We start from the raw sequence: 16,356 nt of genomic DNA on the forward strand, positions 1-16,356 counted from the left end.
GCCGACACTGCTTCGCGATCGATCGTGATATCATGGCAGCCGGTTCTACGTACCGAAATGACTCGGGTTTTTCCCGACCAAGACCTGTAAACTTACCACCCCAGTAAATTAACTATGTCTAGTTCGCTGAATTTTGTCTCATCGTAATATCATTTTACTGAACGGTTATAAAATATGATAAAAAAATAAAGGGTATTTATCACCTTAGTATGAGCTGATAGAAACCTTTAAGTGGAAGTAACATATTTTCATATTAACAATTATTTGTCTTTTTCCAGGTTTAGGTCTTTGAATACTTATGAACAATTAAAATTCAAACAAATCAAAACATAATTTTGTGATTACGTCTACAATTTATTGCGATTGTAAAACTGCAACTCAAAGTATTACAGGTTAATATTAAAAACTTCATTTTTAAGGGCATTAATGCTAATATTTATATTATTTCTGATAGGCTCGATTATCTACATAGGCACCATAGCAGTTTAAAATAGCAAATGTGTGCGAATGTAGTGAGTCTGGGTATTTTAAATCATAGTAAAGAAACTAAGTGCGGTGCAAATTAAAATATAAGCATACGTGGTCCAGTTTCAAGCCAGTCAAAATATGTTTATTTTCAAAATAATAACAACTATTTTTCAAATTAAATAAAACGGGATGAACTTTGTATATTTTGTACACACGAAGATTGTGAATTGGCTTTCTAAGTCGGATCAAATTAAAAATCCGTAAAGTCGAATATGAATGCATGAGACCCTCGGCATTATCCCCAACTAATCCTTTAATAGAATGAACTTCTATATTCGTGGTATAAAAGTTTAGAACGCCTATTTTCAATTATTTGCCAAACTTTCACTCAACAAGTTGCTGTTTACACGTAGCATGATACGGCACTTTCACAATAGTGAATTTAGTTTTCGGCAAGTTGTCGCCTAGAATGGATTCTACTTTGTCTAATGGTAATATTTCAATTTGTGGAACATCACTTGGTACTGCTTCCTCCTTAGCATTTCCCTTCTCTTCGTCATCGTCGTCTTTATCCTCAGCAGCCGGTGCTCCGGGTACAGGTTTCAGGACCGGAATGCATTCATCAAAGTGATGTTTTTCCTTTTTAGTTGATTCTTCGCACTGATCAACATATAAGGCAGTTACGCGCAGCAGCTCAACTGTAACGCCCCACGTAAACACCTTCAACGTGGAAGCTACTTGCTGTACGGCGTTCAATACGATGTGATTTGTGGTCGCTGATTGCGAAATATACGTAGGAATGATAAGCAGCTTGCAAATATTGGTACAAAGCTGCAATTTCTCATCAAATCCGGTCTTAATATCGAAGTTTACAAGTTCTAATTGGGAAAGTTCAAGTTGCGAAACTGCGTCCAGTATTTCTAGCGTACAACAGCTCGTTTCCTGTCCATTTTCGAGACGCAATCGACGAAGATTCTTCAATTTTGGAAGTACAATTCTTGCAAAAGTAGAATCAAAGTCTCCACATTCGCCCAACTCCAATGAACGTAGATTAACTAATTCACCAAGTACTTCTACACCTTTAGAACCCAATTCACGAACAGCAGTCAAAGATAGCTGATTCAGCTTTGTAAGTGCTTGTAACGATTGCAAATTGCCTGTAATTACGCCTGGCTCACATGTACGAAGACGCAACTCTTCCAGTCGTGTTAGTATTCCAATGTGCTCAAGATTTATAGAGTCATCATTAATGGCAACAGCATTTAATATGCGCAAATTTTTGTTGCTTTGAAATAAGTTTTCTACAATGCGAGCTGAACAACGACATAAATCGATAATTTCTAATGAACAAACAGTTCCTATATGTTCAGAAAATTCTTGCCACATCTCTTCACCACGAGTGCTAGACACCAACATTTTTCTAAGATCTAAATGCTTTGTTTCGCCGCGGCGCAATGCGGCAGCGAAGCCTGCCCAACTACTGACCCGGGAGTTTTTCATCCGAACAGTTTGCCATAATGATGTATCTTTTGCAGCGAGATGCCATAGTTTACAAACTGAAGCTGCACGTGGACGTTCCTGAAATATATACATATATATGTTTCGATTAAATATCAATATTTCTTCCATAAAATTTCTACTTACATGTATTTTCAAGTACTTAAGAATGCAGAGCAATGCGTCATAAGCAAATGACACATTTGCGAAAAAGTTCGTGGCGAAAACTTTGTTTGATTGATCCACTGCAGCTTGAGCGGGCGGAATGCCATGTGATAAAACTGGTGCATCTAAGGATATTGCAGATGTCTTACGATTGTTGCGGATGCTTTCATTAATTTGTTTCAAATCATTTTCGATATCGTTGACGTGTCTGTAAATAAAAGGCATATATTATACTTATTTGATCTCAATCTGCAGTTTTATATGTAGGATTGTGTGCCTCGCTCTCGTGTTTTATATTGGTTAGGAATCAGAGTTAAGTTCTCTTTTGGTGCTTCAAAACATTCGCACACTCACTCAGTTGGGGGAGCAATTGGTTTGGCAACCATCACATACTTTTTTCCTTTTACTACCGCAATAGTTTGTGGATACTTGTTTTCAAGACGGATAGGACGCACTGAGGAGGGTTTTCGAGTTGTCACGGATTTTGTCCCAGACGAAATCTCTGATACCGGCAAGCAAGCCTACAATGTAAAAAATGAAAATGAGATACGAGATAATTAAGAACCTGAAACAGAGGTTTCAAATGCTAAGCTCACCTCACATATGTATTCTCGGCCTTTGGAATGAGTGCCACTTTCTCCAGCAATGCGATATTCGCTATTTAAACGGTTTAAGCCAACACACTCGTGATGGAATAGACAAAGGCATTTAACACATTTGAGTTGTGGCACTTGTCCTAGTGCACGCGCACATTTAATCGTGCATGGCTCAAGTGTTGAACGGGAATTCGGATTATTCGCCGATCCTGTGCTTGCATGGGCGCTTACGGCAGTCACATTGGAGCTGGTAGATCCCCTTAAAACCAGAAGTCATACTTTCTAATGAAAATTGCCAGTAAAACATAAAGCCAGTAAATGCTACTCAAATCCAATAAGTAAAAAATAAATTTGATCAATTGTATACACCAGTTAGTAAAATCTACCAACATTACATTGTTATTCACTAACAACGAGAGCGAGTAATAACTATGCGCTATACTACCACAATAATTGCTTTAATTAATTACTTACTTTTTAATTTTACTGTTTTTATGGCTCGCACCACTACTGGAACTCGCATTTCGACTACTTGGTGGTGTGCCAGGCGTTGAATTGGCAGAATATCTACTCGAAATAGTGCCGCTAAGCAAAGCATTATTTACTTTAAGTGCGCGTGTTGGTGTCCACCCTTGGGGAGGTGGGCTAGCGCCTTTCGGTCCTTTCGGCTTAGAAATTCGTTTACCAATATTAGTAGGCGTGGGTGCAGCTGCTATTGTGGCGGCTGCTGCAGAAACTCTGTTAGATGGCTTTGCACTTCGCACGGTCTCACATTCCGCCCCAGCGCCAAGTGGTTCACGGGCGAAACTGAAATGATCTATGGTTAAATCGCCCTCAAGAAGAGGCATTATATCGCTTCGTGTGCGAAGTTTTTTCCCACCGGGTGTTATAAAATATACGTCAGCTTTATCTTTACTTGACTCTATATTTGCGCGCCATACTAATTCACGCTTCCAACCGTATTCGAAAGGTTTTTTGTAAAAGTCATCTTGAGCTGACAATGGTTTTTTGCTCCCACTACCTACAATTTGTGTTCCAGAACTTGTTGCCACAGTAGAACTTTTTAAAGTTTCGTTTGCATTTGTTTCTATTTCTTCATTATCAGCTACTATATGTTCCGAGCGGTAGCTTTCCTCCTTCTTGACTTTTTTATCAATTTCAAAAATATCAAATTCTTCAGAATCCTTAGGACACACCTGCGAACTTGGTGAAGTTCGGGATGGAGGAGTTAGAGCTGATTTCTAATGAATTAAACAAACGGTAGAGAATTTGTAAATTATCAGATCAGAAACAGAGTCATTCAAATTAAGAAAATTAATTCGGAATCAAAGGCATGCTAATTTTATACAAAACTTACATGCTTTAACTTTTTTGTGGGGCGAGGCGAAGTTTCAATATTTTCATTATACGCTTTCGAAAGTGATGCAGTGCCCGCTTTTATTACCTTCGCCTCTCCATTTTGCTCATCAAATCCTAACAAACATTCATCTGATCCTGAACGTCGAATTTCATATCGTCTACGTTTGAGTGATGCATTAATTGCTTCTGTTTTCAAATTTTCTTTATCTACTGAATTTGATGTCAATGTTTGGTAAACAGATTCGCAATAATCACGACTGTCTTCATCTTCTGTACCTGATACTTCTAATTTTAATGCCGATTCTGAATAAAGTGAATCATCTTCATTTCTTTCATCGCTACGATTTTCTCGGGTATCTTGCTCCGGCGGAGCTTCTACATCGGGAATATCTACTATGGTTTCGGCTATCGCTGAAGCCTTCGTGCCATTACGTTGCCCAATGTGACTTACTGTACGAGTTCCGCCATTCTCTGCTAACCAGCGTGGTGACGCTGCCCCTCCAACTGGTGCATCTATTGTCACCATTGCAGCATCATCCACTTCCATTCTTATATGATGAAAACTTTGTTTCCTTTTCGGTGAAATCTTCGCAATTTTTCTGGCTCGACCGCTTATTAATTTCCAAATTATATTTCTTACTGCCCAATGGCACTGCCTACAACAAAGGCAATGGAAGTTGCTGGCACAAATATTAGTGTTTGACGTTTGCTTTGCCCGCTTTTTCCACAAATATGAGGTTAGGTGTTGTTTGCGACGTTATGCTTTTTGTGTTTCACCTTTTTCCTTCTGTTTTGCAATGCTACTCTTTGCGTCGAACGCAACTTAGATATATATTTGTATTATCGGGCTTTAATAATTGAAAATCCAAAATTTTTTTATTGTGTTAATTAAAAGCACCATTTTTTGTTAAATATACGCCTATGCGGAAAGCAAACGGTTCAATTGAATTTACGCTTCTTGTTGTTTTCGAACGCTTCTTCGTGGTGTTGCCATATATTTATAATTAGCAGAGATGACAAAAAACTTAAAAAAATGGAAAACGAAAATTATACTACGATATAAAAGTACGTTCACATTAGCAATGAATCCACAAAAATGTATATAACCATTCACATATGGCAGTTTAGTTGTGAAATTAGGTCTATTGATATAAAACTTAATTTCCGAGAACTCGCTTTAAAAGAGAAAATTAGAAAGGAAGTACAGAACGCAAAACCAATAACAATTTGCAAGTTTTACGAACAGTTGATTAAATTGTTGGCGTGAAAAATCACCAAATTTGAGTTGAGCTATCTCGTATTAAATTAAAAAGAAATAAAGCAAATAAAATGCAAAATAACAAAACATGCCATGATTTCATTTTGTCTACAAAAATTTGTTCAATTTCATCAACGCCGTCAGATGAAGAACAAACAATTCATTAGAAATTGTATTGTTGTGGCAATCACAGCTGTGTCTATGCATGTGTGTATATATGTACATATTATTTTATGCCTTTTTTATTATAACTTAGCTTCAATTGTCAAATTTAAATTCTTAGAAGCAAAAATTTATCAAGTAAAAACTTGCAACTTCCTCTGAAAATGAAATGTCATTTTGATCTCTCACTTTCCCTACTTTGCAAGGGGATACATGAATACCAAAACTTGAAAGTTTGTAACAATTGTCATAAATTATTTAGTACACTTAGAGCTAATAGCCCTGGCAGCTAATGCTCTTTTTCAATATTAACGTAATTAATTTAGTTAATTTGATAATAAATAATAATAATAAAAATATTTACTTCATGAACAGACCTTATATCTATAAAAGCATTCAATGAAATTTTCATTAACTGCAATGTCCTCCACGTTCCAGGTCCGGAAACGTCTCCATGACCGGATCAATGCTCCGTATTCATATTGACCACAACGGTATTAATTGCAGCCTTCAGAGAAGAAATGTTGTTATGAGGATGCTTATTGGTTTTACGCTCAAATACCCGTTAGGCGGCCATAAGTTCGGTGTTATGTGGGCATGGTATTTTAAACTATCCAATCTTGTGTCGCCATCGATTTGTGTGAAGGAGCAAATTCTTGCTGAAAGATGTATGAGTTGTCACCGCGCACACTGTCTCTAAGACCTCGTATGTATGTAGCAAAATTTATTCGAAATCCTTGAGTAAAGAAGAATGGTGGCATGAAATATCCTTTGTTGTTCACAACATCTAAAACCATAATAGTGGCTAGAAACTTCGTGTGCATGACAACAGGAACCTCTCTAGGATTTGAACATAGCCATCTGCCATTTCTGTGGTTGGTCGTTTTTCGTCAGAAGAAAAAAACCATAATATCCTAGGCACTTCAGGGTAATTAATTTTATTTAGAAGGCGTTTTAGTCGATCGGATGATTCGCCGCTTCGTGATAATTCGTGTTTGCTTCGACATAAACTGTCTTCTGCGCATAATGTAGGATTTATACCAGAGTGTTCAGAACGTCCCTTGTGTTTTTTCGTTTTGCAATAGGATTTGCACCGCCACCTGATGCTTCCAATTCGCGGCGATCCTTATGAACGAATGAATGGGTACACTTAAAAATATTAGAGATTTCTAAATCGGGGTGATTTGCGCATATATTTAGTGACTATAAGTTGTATTTCTCAACGTCTTATCTGAAAAAGAGCAAAAATAAAAATACTAGTTTCGGGAAAGCATAGCCACATATAAGTATGCGATCAACTATCGTATGCACTTTGTACATATTGTAAATTTCAAAGGAGCACAAGGGCAGAAGTGGTCATAGAACTGTCAATTTCCGGTCGCTTGCAGGTCCTTGGCAGGCAATGGCAAACCTAAGAGTTTATTTCTGCCTTGAAAAAACTCTTCATAAGTGTCTACCGTTCGGAGTTGGATTAAAATTGCAGGTCCCTTCATTTGTGGCACAACATCAAGACGAACGCGACAAATAGGAGGAGGAGCGCGGTCAAATACCCGGAAAGAGCGTAAGCGCCAATTATATATAAGTATACATATATTCTATCCCAGTCTTTAATCTGTGTAATGTCCCGCATTGATATTTCTAAAGATTGATCGTCTTATATATAACAGTAAAATATTAATGGTGACATAAAATATATGTAATAGGTCTATTTATAAGTTCGTGCGGTTTTACAACAGATGGCGTAACTTGATTATTATTCCATCGATCCACATTTCCAAACATTCATTGGAGAGCTACTGTCGTAAGGCACAAACGTCAGTATAAGTTTTTTATTTGAAGCGTAAACAACAATATTTTTACCACACTTGAAAATGTCGAATTTCGTGCCAAATAATGTGTTTTTGCGGGGAATTCTTCTTCATTATTTTAATATGAAGAAAAAAGCAGCCGAAAGTCATCGTATCTTGGTGGAAGTTTATGGTGAGCATGCTCTATCTGAGCGAACGTGCCAGAAGTGGTTTGCACGCTTTAAAAGTGGTGATTTTGGCTTGGAAGACGAAGAACGCGAGGGTGCGCCGCCAAAGTTCATGGATACCGAATTGGAGGAATTGCTCGATCAAGATCCGGCTCAAACGCAAGAAGAGGTTGCAAAAACTTTGGGAGTTGATCAATCAACCATTTCCAAACGTTTAAAAGCCATGGGAATGATCCGAAAGGTAGGCCATTGGGTGCCGTATGAATTGAAGCCAAGAGACGTTGAACGCCGTTTTATGGCATGCGAACAACTGCTTCAACGGCACAAAAGAAAGGGTTTTTTGCATCGAATTGTGACTGGCGATGAAAAGTGGGTCCATTACGACAATCCAAAACGTCGGGCAACGTATGGATACCCTGGCCATGCTTCAACATCGACGTCGGCGCAGAATATTCATGGCCTGAAGGTTATGCTGTGTATCTGGTGGGACCAGCTGGGTGTTGTGTATTATGAGCTACTGAAACCGAATGAAACGATTACGGGGGATGTCTACCGACGACAATTGATGCGTTTGAGCCGAGCACTGCGAGAAAAACGGCCGCAATACGCCGATAGACACGACAAAGTTATTTTGCAACATGACAATGCTCGGCCACATGTTGCACAAGTGGTCAAAACATACTTAGAAACGCTCAAATGGGATGTCCTACCCCACCCGCCGTATAGTCCAGACCTTGCGCCATCCGATTACTATCTCTTCCGATCGATGCAACATGGCCTGGCTGACCAGCACTTCCGTAATTACGATGAAGTCAAAAAATGGATCGATTCGTGGATTGCGGCAAAACCGACCGAATTTTTCACAAAGGGAATCCGTGAATTGCCAGAAAGATGGGAAAAAGTAGTAGTAAGCGATGGACAATATTTTGAATATTAAATTTGTAACCATTTTACGTCAATAAAGTTTCAAATTTCGAAAAAAAACCGCACAAACTTATTCATAGTCCTATATATAAAATAATAAATGATGTAAAATATTTACTGTTGATACATCTGTACACAGAGCGCACTCCACAGTGGCGAAAGGTTGCGACAGCATGTGAATATAAACCAACCATTTGTCATTAAAGGCCGGCTTTTCGGTTATTTAATATAATTAATATTTTTGTTATTTATTTGTGTGAGTTGAAAATAGAGTTGTGCTGAAAAAGGGACTGACCTCACCTATTGAAGTTCGTCGAGATCAAATAATAGGATGTTGAGATATAAAAAGCGGTATAATGACGGATCCCAGCAAGGATTTGGTATAGTAAGTAAAAGGATTTATCTGGACTCTTTACTAAATCAGAAATCGACCTAAGCGCATGTCACAAAACAGAGAGCTCTTTTACTCAAAGTGCTGGTGCAACAATTACTGTTCAAAATTAAACTGCATGATACAGTCGTTCTTTTGCCATTTGGCGAGATTGTACGGTCACCGGTGAAAAAAGTTAAAATGTTGGCTATAAGTAAATACAAATAATTCTTTAAAAGACACAACCATTTACCACCACTTAAATGTGAATAAATCGAAAGTGTTTAAAGTGTGTACATACTTTACAGAAGCTGAAAATACAGAAACAGTTAATATAATTTTTAAATTTCAAATGGTTGAAAATTAGACGAGCAAACAATCATTCGTACATACATACTTATAAATGCATGTATTTATATTCGTTACACCTGCAACTGCGTTTACATTCAAGCACCGAGAGTTTGTACTCGTATGTATGAAAGTTTGTATGTATGAACGATAGTTAATGTATTCGCGTCGAAGTGAGAACATGCCGGTTAATGCTACAATCTAAAATTCATTACAAAAGTGTCCTAAAAATCCACTTGTGCTAATTAATTGCAACTTGCGTTCTTTTTACTAACTATTGATGTAAAGGGTTGTAATTATTTCTGACCCTTTCATTTCCTTGAATAAAGTACCTATAAATAAGTACATTTCTAGTAATGTATAGCTTACCTATGTACATACATACTTATATTTATTTTACTATTTACTTGTGCTTCAGTTTCTTATTTATATTTTTATTTTATTGTATGAACTTGTATATATGTATATCACTCAGCAACATCAAGATATACCTGTGCAAAGTATTGATTCTAAATCTAATTTACGGAAATTAAGGAGTCAATTGCACTAAAATGTATACATCACAGTCTGCGGTATTATCGGTACCTTTTGCGTCTGCATTGACGGCGACATCTACAGAAAAAATACTCCATCAACGTTTTCCCATATCGGCATTTATATTGGAATTATTGATTGCGGTTGCATTATTACTGCAGCCACAATTGGTTTTAGCGGGCTCATGCCGCGAGGCCCAACTTTGTTGCAATGGGCGTGACTCTTCATGTGTAGTTCAAAAAACTCCGATTAATGCAATCATTGAGGATCTCAACGACAAGCCATGCTATTGCGACCACGCATGTTTGAAGCTAGGTGACTGCTGTGTTGACTTCAAGGACTATTGCGGAGGTAAATTTATAATTAGATTAAAGTAAAAGCTAAAAAGTAGTGGATGTAGCGTGAAACAAATAATAACTCACAAAGTGTGAATAGCAAATGAACTTGAAGAAAAAACGTTTGTAGAATATAGCTGGGTTGACAGTGCGTGGCCGCAAATCGAATCACCCTCTATTCAATTTTTGTTAACAAAAGCAATAATGCTGCGGTCGGTGTTTAACTACTCAATTTAGGTAATTTTGAATTTCTTCAGCTGGAGCCGGGTCGTTCTGGAAATGTGAAACCGACTGCATCCAAAGTACATTCACTACAATTGTGGCGGCGTATTTGCATACATATTACATCCCGCACATTAAGCCATATTTTACATTAGTAAATAGTAGATAGTTCCAGTTTGCAAAATACCAAATTTGAGGTTGTATGACAACATACACAATTTATATCATGCAATACAGGCAATTTATTCCTTGTAAGTTTTTTTCAAGACAGGAGTAATTGAATACTTTTTGGGTATATTCGTATACTACAGTAAAAGAGAATATTTTATAAAAATGCAATTTTAACCCTGGACCGACATCTTTTGTCAAAACAACAACGCGCGATCTTATTTCCAAGCGTTCTCATAGTTTCATCATTTGTTTCACTCTAAGCTTTACGTTATATGTATTTCTTTTAATTCTGATTAAAAATTTGGTAAACATAAAGTAAAATCCATTGCGGACATTATTTATAAGTATGCACAGGATCTTTTTAGTATGGATTTGAAATAAGTCAACGTCAAAACGAGGAAGGATCACGACCCAGGCATAAAAAAACAGGAAATACTCCTTATGAAAGAATTATTGTAAGCTGACTGAATTCTTAATAATAAAATAAATTAACTCTAAACAAAAAATGTTAAGCTAATCATAATCATTTTTAATCAATATAAATATTTTTTGTAGTAGCCTAATAGCTTAATAATTATATTTGGTTTTTCTACCTTTTAGTTTTAATATAATTATCAGTTAAATTTCACAATGGTGCAATTTTATTTGAGATTTTCCAAAAAACAAAAAATCGGAAATACTTCTGTATTTATTAAACGTGTAAAATGTATACATAAATGGTCTTCTGAAAACTGTTTTCACTGCATTATTGAATGCAAAACGTTATTAAAATGTAATCCCTACTATGGCATTCTCCAATTTATTTTAAATGTAAAATTTTTCGTAACATTTTGCAAGGAAGAAGTAATCTGCGACCGGATTACTTATTTGTAAAAAAGTCTTATACATACATATGTATGTACAAGTACGTGTTTAAGTACATACTTACTATACATACGTACATATGTATGTGCATCAAACTTGCGCTTTGCAAGAAACGTTGAGATAACACTCGACAGCAACACAATTGATAATGAAGCCATTTTGTAATTCTGACAAAAGTCGCACGAAAAAAGTTTTATCATTAATGTAGACAGGACGACCGCCCAAAAAAGAGGATGGAAATACGTAGTATGGTTAGTTGTTCTGCTTGTGCCTTGGCGGTTGACAAATTTCGATGTAATTTTTTATGCAGGCAGTAGCGAAAGCGGCTGTTCGTGTTTGTTTACGCGCGTCGCACGCCAGTTTAAAGTTTGTTAAACAAACCGCACATTTACAGTTTTGCATGCACAAACTTACATATCTATGTATAAAGCATATACCTAAGTGTACATATGTTGTCGTGTGCAAACCTGTGTGAAAAACAAAACAAGGGCGCGTTTTATTACACACCCAATATCAAAGTGATGTAACGCCGAGAAATTTGAATTTTAGACACTTATTCATTCGAAGGCGTTTGTGCTCATCGATCTACTGAAAGCATAGGCTAATAATAGCTCTAATTTGTGGTAATAGCTTACCAATTTTCACTGCTCCTAATCAGTTCCTTGTTCAAGTTTTTTTTGGAGGCATTTCGAATATATGGACAAGGTAGGCTACTTAAAGGACTCATACGTCGCGCTGAACAGTAACTAGAGATTGTCTGCTCACATTTGTCTATTTACACGCATAATATTGCTTGTTTAGATGAATTTTGCTCTACTCTTATGTATACTGTATGTACTTGTAAATTCGTGCAAACATTTATCTACAAACGCAGAAGTCAATTGTTTGAAGTTCTATTAGGGCATTATTCTAAAAAATTTACACATTTATTGTTGTCCAAAGTTTCTGGAGCAATCGTGTGTACCTTTTTTCGGTTAAAAAAATATATCTTGAATATCTGTGTCTGCTGACATGGATTATGTGACATTTACATTGAAACAAGTTTCCACTTCAGTGAATTTAAAAGAAACTGATTGAAACGGAATGAACTATAATCGTGAGTAGCAAGAAAATGCTTCACTGAACTTTAATGATTGGTCTTCACTAATGTTGATTTGCATTAGAAGCCTTCCGTGCTTGATATGGCATTCAAAGGACAAAATGAATACAATAAATTTGCTCACTTTAAGGTCGTACGAGCAGTGAAATCGAATTAATAAATAATCCTAAATATTTGCCTTTTCTAACGATTCATGTCTCCACAGCATATTTCAAACTGTCGAATATGGAAATAATTTACAATATTTTGATAACCGTGACGCCTTGTAAATGAATAACAATGTTAACTTAGTAGAAAAAATCGATACAGTTTTCTTGTTCTTGTGATATTTCGTGATCCCTCCAGAGACTTTGTGCAAATATGTGTTTAAAGGATTCTCTTTTGTTTTGTTGTTTGTGTTAAGCAAAGTAAATATGCAATAAATTTATAATTGATGATTTTTAGTTTATCCTCTGCTCTTTGGAAGCCTTACATTTTTATCGCCACAATTGTGTATGTATAAAAGGTTTTTTGGCTAAGTGCTTGTATAAAGCGGTAGTGAAGGCGATTTTAATGACTGTTTGCTTGTCCTAGATGTTGTATACATGCATACATATGTATGTATGTATTCAGAGCCACAGTGATTGTTTACAAGCTGGCAAAGTAGTCTCTTTATACAAATATATATACACCTATATGTGTTTGGAAAATGGCCCGAAAGCAAAGTATTGTACATAATTCAGCTTAAGCCAGCAAACATGAAAGAGCCTCAAGTAGGTGAATTTTTAAGCTATTTTCTAGATTGTTGGTTCTATAAAGTGTTCTCATGAAAGTTATTATAAAAATGAATGGCCTTGAATAATATTTAGAGTTATTACATTAATTATTATGTATTGCATACATAAATATGGATATACGAACCCCTATTATTACATGCGGCTGCCCAAGTCGAATGGATTGTGCGTGGCTACCATTCGGGAGTGCGTTGTTGTTTCTCATAGCGGTCGCCCCTCGGCTGGCAATGGCACAACTCCCAGTGCACTCTACCACGAAAAAGCTCCTCATAAAAGTTATTTATGTTCGGAGTCGGCTTGAAACTATTATAGGTCAATCCATTTGTGCAACAACCTTAAGACGCGAACCACAAATAGGCGGAGGAGCTTGGCCAAACACCTAACAGAAGTGTACGCGAGAATTATTTATTTATTTTATTATTCCATACTACCAGACGAAAGCCTCCGATGCCAGCCTACGATCCAAAAATTCTTTATTGGAGTTCTATATCTTAAGTTAAAAAATAAGTACTTAAGCAAAAATAAATATTGGTTAGGTTTGCGCAATGGATTACATACGAATGAGAATATTCGATTTTCGTTAATTTACATTTTTTCTGAGAAAAATGTAGAAATAATTACAGTTATTGAAATTTAAATTGAAGTCAGAAAAAGTGTTTCGTTACGGTCTTCTCGAAGAATTGTTAACAATCAAGGTTTTCCGCTTGCAGACGGCCTTGCAGTCAAAATATTGATAAATTAAAACTGAACCCACAACCGTAAATCATAAAAGTCGCAAGGGAATAGTCGAAGTCAAAAAATAATTGTAATATAATTTTACTCCATTACTTGATGAAAAGGAATTTTCAAAAGTCTCTGATTCTTGTGTCTATTCGAACGCCTTTAATTTACTGAGTTATAATGCATCTGTAAACTCTTAGCTGTCGTTGTTTTTTCAGCGAATCTCATAACCGAATTTGATTATATTTCACAGGAACAGCTCATAACTTCTATTAATTGACCCTACACTGTGTGGGTTGGACTACTTCGCTAAAACTAGGAGATTTCTTTACAAGAGTATAATAAGAAATGAATAAAAAATTGAAAAACACAATTAATTTAAAATAATAAAAATAATAATGGCCAAGTGCTCGATTGAAGAAAGTTATTATTTTACCTCGAATTGTAATTGCATGATTTTTGACATTTTTTCCATTTTGCGTGGTTTTATGTTTATTTTTGTATTCAGTTTTGCGGATCATTATTTACTTGGTTGGGGTTTGATTTTCCATAAGACCATTAAGAACGACGGTGACGGCGACGGTTTATTTATGAATTATAATTTAATGTTTGTTGAATGACAAAAATGTTAATGACAGCTGAGCCCACGATGATAGTTTGATAGAACGGATTCTTTTCTATCCTGCCACAAAATTCGCAATTACAACCACTCTGGTTAATGACGCTTCTTGTGGAATAAAGTACACAAATACTGGATCTATGTATTTAAACATACATACGCACTTAGATACTTATGTATCCTTACATATAAAAACAAAACAAACGAAAAGGTTCTCTCTATTAAACGAAATTTTACTGAACGCGGTAAACTAAAATGACGCATAATTGATTGCATTTATTTTAAATTTTAGTTGTAATTATACAATTTGTGGTCGTACTTAACTTGCTTATGCACAGTGAGCAAAATTTTTTCCATTCACTACATTTCATTTCTTGAATGTGTAATTTTAACAGAAAAGGAATTTATTTCTGTCTCTTGCAGTAGTCGATTGTCAGGTGAGTGACTGGACCCCGTGGAATGAATGTGATAAGAGTTGCGGCACAGGAGTCACATTACGAACGCGAAAAATGATGCAAGCACCGCAAAATGGTGGAAAGCATTGTCCATCTCTAACACAAAAGCGAAGCTGTCAAGGTTTTCGATGTCATGGCGAGCATGAAAAACGCATTCTTCGTGGTAAGTGCAAACATATGCATGAAAACAGTCTTAAAGGTACAACATAATATCAAATTTATTAGTTTGCCCATTACAGTAAAGTGAAGTAAAATCAGATATTTTTCGAATTATTAGGGCAAGCACCTACCTGTGCAATTACGAGTAAATGAGTAAAGAGTATCGAAGTATTTACGAGTATTTATAAAGCTTCATATTACCTCTTAAAATCCAATATAAAAGTTTGCATGTAAAATTGGTATATTTTGCAAAACCAGTTGCATTGAAGAGTCAAAAGCAGCACTTGGCAGAAAGTATTCAAAGCGAACGCTTGGCAATAATTAAAGAAAAAGCAACACCTTGCCTTCCTGCTTCTTAGCATGGCAAAAATAATTGCATAAAAGCGCACATGAGTGCAGAAAACAAGTATGTGTTTGGGCATGCACAGGATCTTATATATACAGTGTTTTCTTTTTTTTTTTGCGTCCGCAGAATCTGACATACGTACATATGTACCTTTATAAGTTGCGTGTATTAGAGAGAGAGTTGTGTGACCGTATTAAGAGTAATCACTTGCAAACTAAGGCGAATTTATTATAGGTGCCAGCAAACACATATAAGTAAAACCCTACATGTATTTGTTATTGCGTTTGGTGCAAGCATCATGTCAAAATCAGCAAGCAAATGTAAACATACGAATGTAGACATACCAATACATACAAACAAAGCATATCATTTTGACATAAGCCATACCTACGGCGAAAAATTCAGCTGGGTGATTGCTGTCACCTTATTAAATCCACCTTGATACGAATGTAAACATACCAATACATACAAACCAAGGCGAATTTATTACAGGTGACAGCAAACACATATAAGTAAAACCCTACATGTATTTGTTGTTGCGTTTGGTGCAAGCATCATGTCAAAATCAGCAAGCAAATGTAAACATACGAATGTAAACATACCAATACATACAAACAAAGCATATCATTTTGACGTAAGCCATATCTACGGCGAAAAATTCAGCTGGGTGAATGCTGTCACCTATAATAAATCCACCTTGCTTGCAAACTATGTATAAACATACGTACATATGTAAGTGAATCTAAGAGTGCGCACTCAGGCGAACACATGCAACTCAAACACCGAGACCGCAACTTGTCAGCGACTAGCATAATTTGTAATGCGAAAACTACCGTATGTTCATTCTGATGTGTTTACAAGCCGGAAAGTGAGCCTTACGGCAAAAAAAAGACCTTTCACGCCATCAAATTTGCATGAAGTTCCTCTTTTTATGTCT

General features: G+C 36.2%; 2 protein-coding genes across 4 annotated transcripts in view; one reads left to right on the forward strand and one right to left on the reverse strand.

The window, feature by feature from the left end:
- Positions 1–330: 330 nt before the first annotated feature.
- LOC128859370 (uncharacterized) lies at positions 331–5,060 on the reverse strand. 3 transcript variants are annotated; one of them, XM_054096355.1, is made up of 6 exons: positions 4,084–5,060; positions 3,201–3,967; positions 2,727–2,985; positions 2,524–2,651; positions 2,113–2,338; positions 331–2,046 (listed from the first exon to the last, which is right to left on the reverse strand). In XM_054096355.1, exons 1-6 carry the CDS (start codon positions 4,630–4,632, stop codon positions 853–855), a joined length of 3,123 nt encoding a protein of 1,040 aa, XP_053952330.1. In that variant the 5' UTR covers positions 4,633–5,060; the 3' UTR covers positions 331–852. The 3 variants fall into 3 exon arrangements, with proteins under 3 accessions (XP_053952330.1, XP_053952329.1, XP_053952331.1); XM_054096354.1 differs by having other exon boundaries at positions 2,485–2,651; XM_054096356.1 differs by lacking the exons at positions 2,524–2,651; positions 2,727–2,985.
- Positions 5,061–8,932: 3,872 nt separating this feature from the next.
- LOC128859372 (uncharacterized) overlaps positions 8,933–16,356 on the forward strand; it is a 31,832-nt gene continuing 24,408 nt past the window's right edge. The window contains exons 1-3 of the mRNA XM_054096358.1: positions 8,933–8,988; positions 9,598–10,007; positions 14,883–15,077. Coding sequence (XP_053952333.1) covers positions 9,674–10,007; positions 14,883–15,077 — 529 coding nt within the window. The 5' untranslated portion in view covers positions 8,933–8,988; positions 9,598–9,673. The remainder of the gene's footprint in view (positions 8,989–9,597; positions 10,008–14,882; positions 15,078–16,356) is intronic.

Source organism: Anastrepha ludens, chromosome 3 (genome assembly GCF_028408465.1).
Source record: "Anastrepha ludens isolate Willacy chromosome 3, idAnaLude1.1, whole genome shotgun sequence".
Taxonomy (NCBI): domain Eukaryota; kingdom Metazoa; phylum Arthropoda; class Insecta; order Diptera; family Tephritidae; genus Anastrepha; species Anastrepha ludens.

Coding starts and splice junctions, on each gene's coding strand:
- LOC128859370 (XM_054096354.1), bottom strand. CDS start 4,632: ATGGAAGTGGATGATGCTGCAATGGTGACAATAGATGCACCAGTTGGA. Junction 2,339..2,484: donor CCAATTGCTCCCCCAACTGA/GTGAGTGTGCGA, acceptor TTTTATTTACAG/ACACGTCAACGATATCGAAA. Junction 2,047..2,112: donor TTAAGTACTTGAAAATACAT/GTAAGTAGAAAT, acceptor TATATATTTCAG/GAACGTCCACGTGCAGCTTC.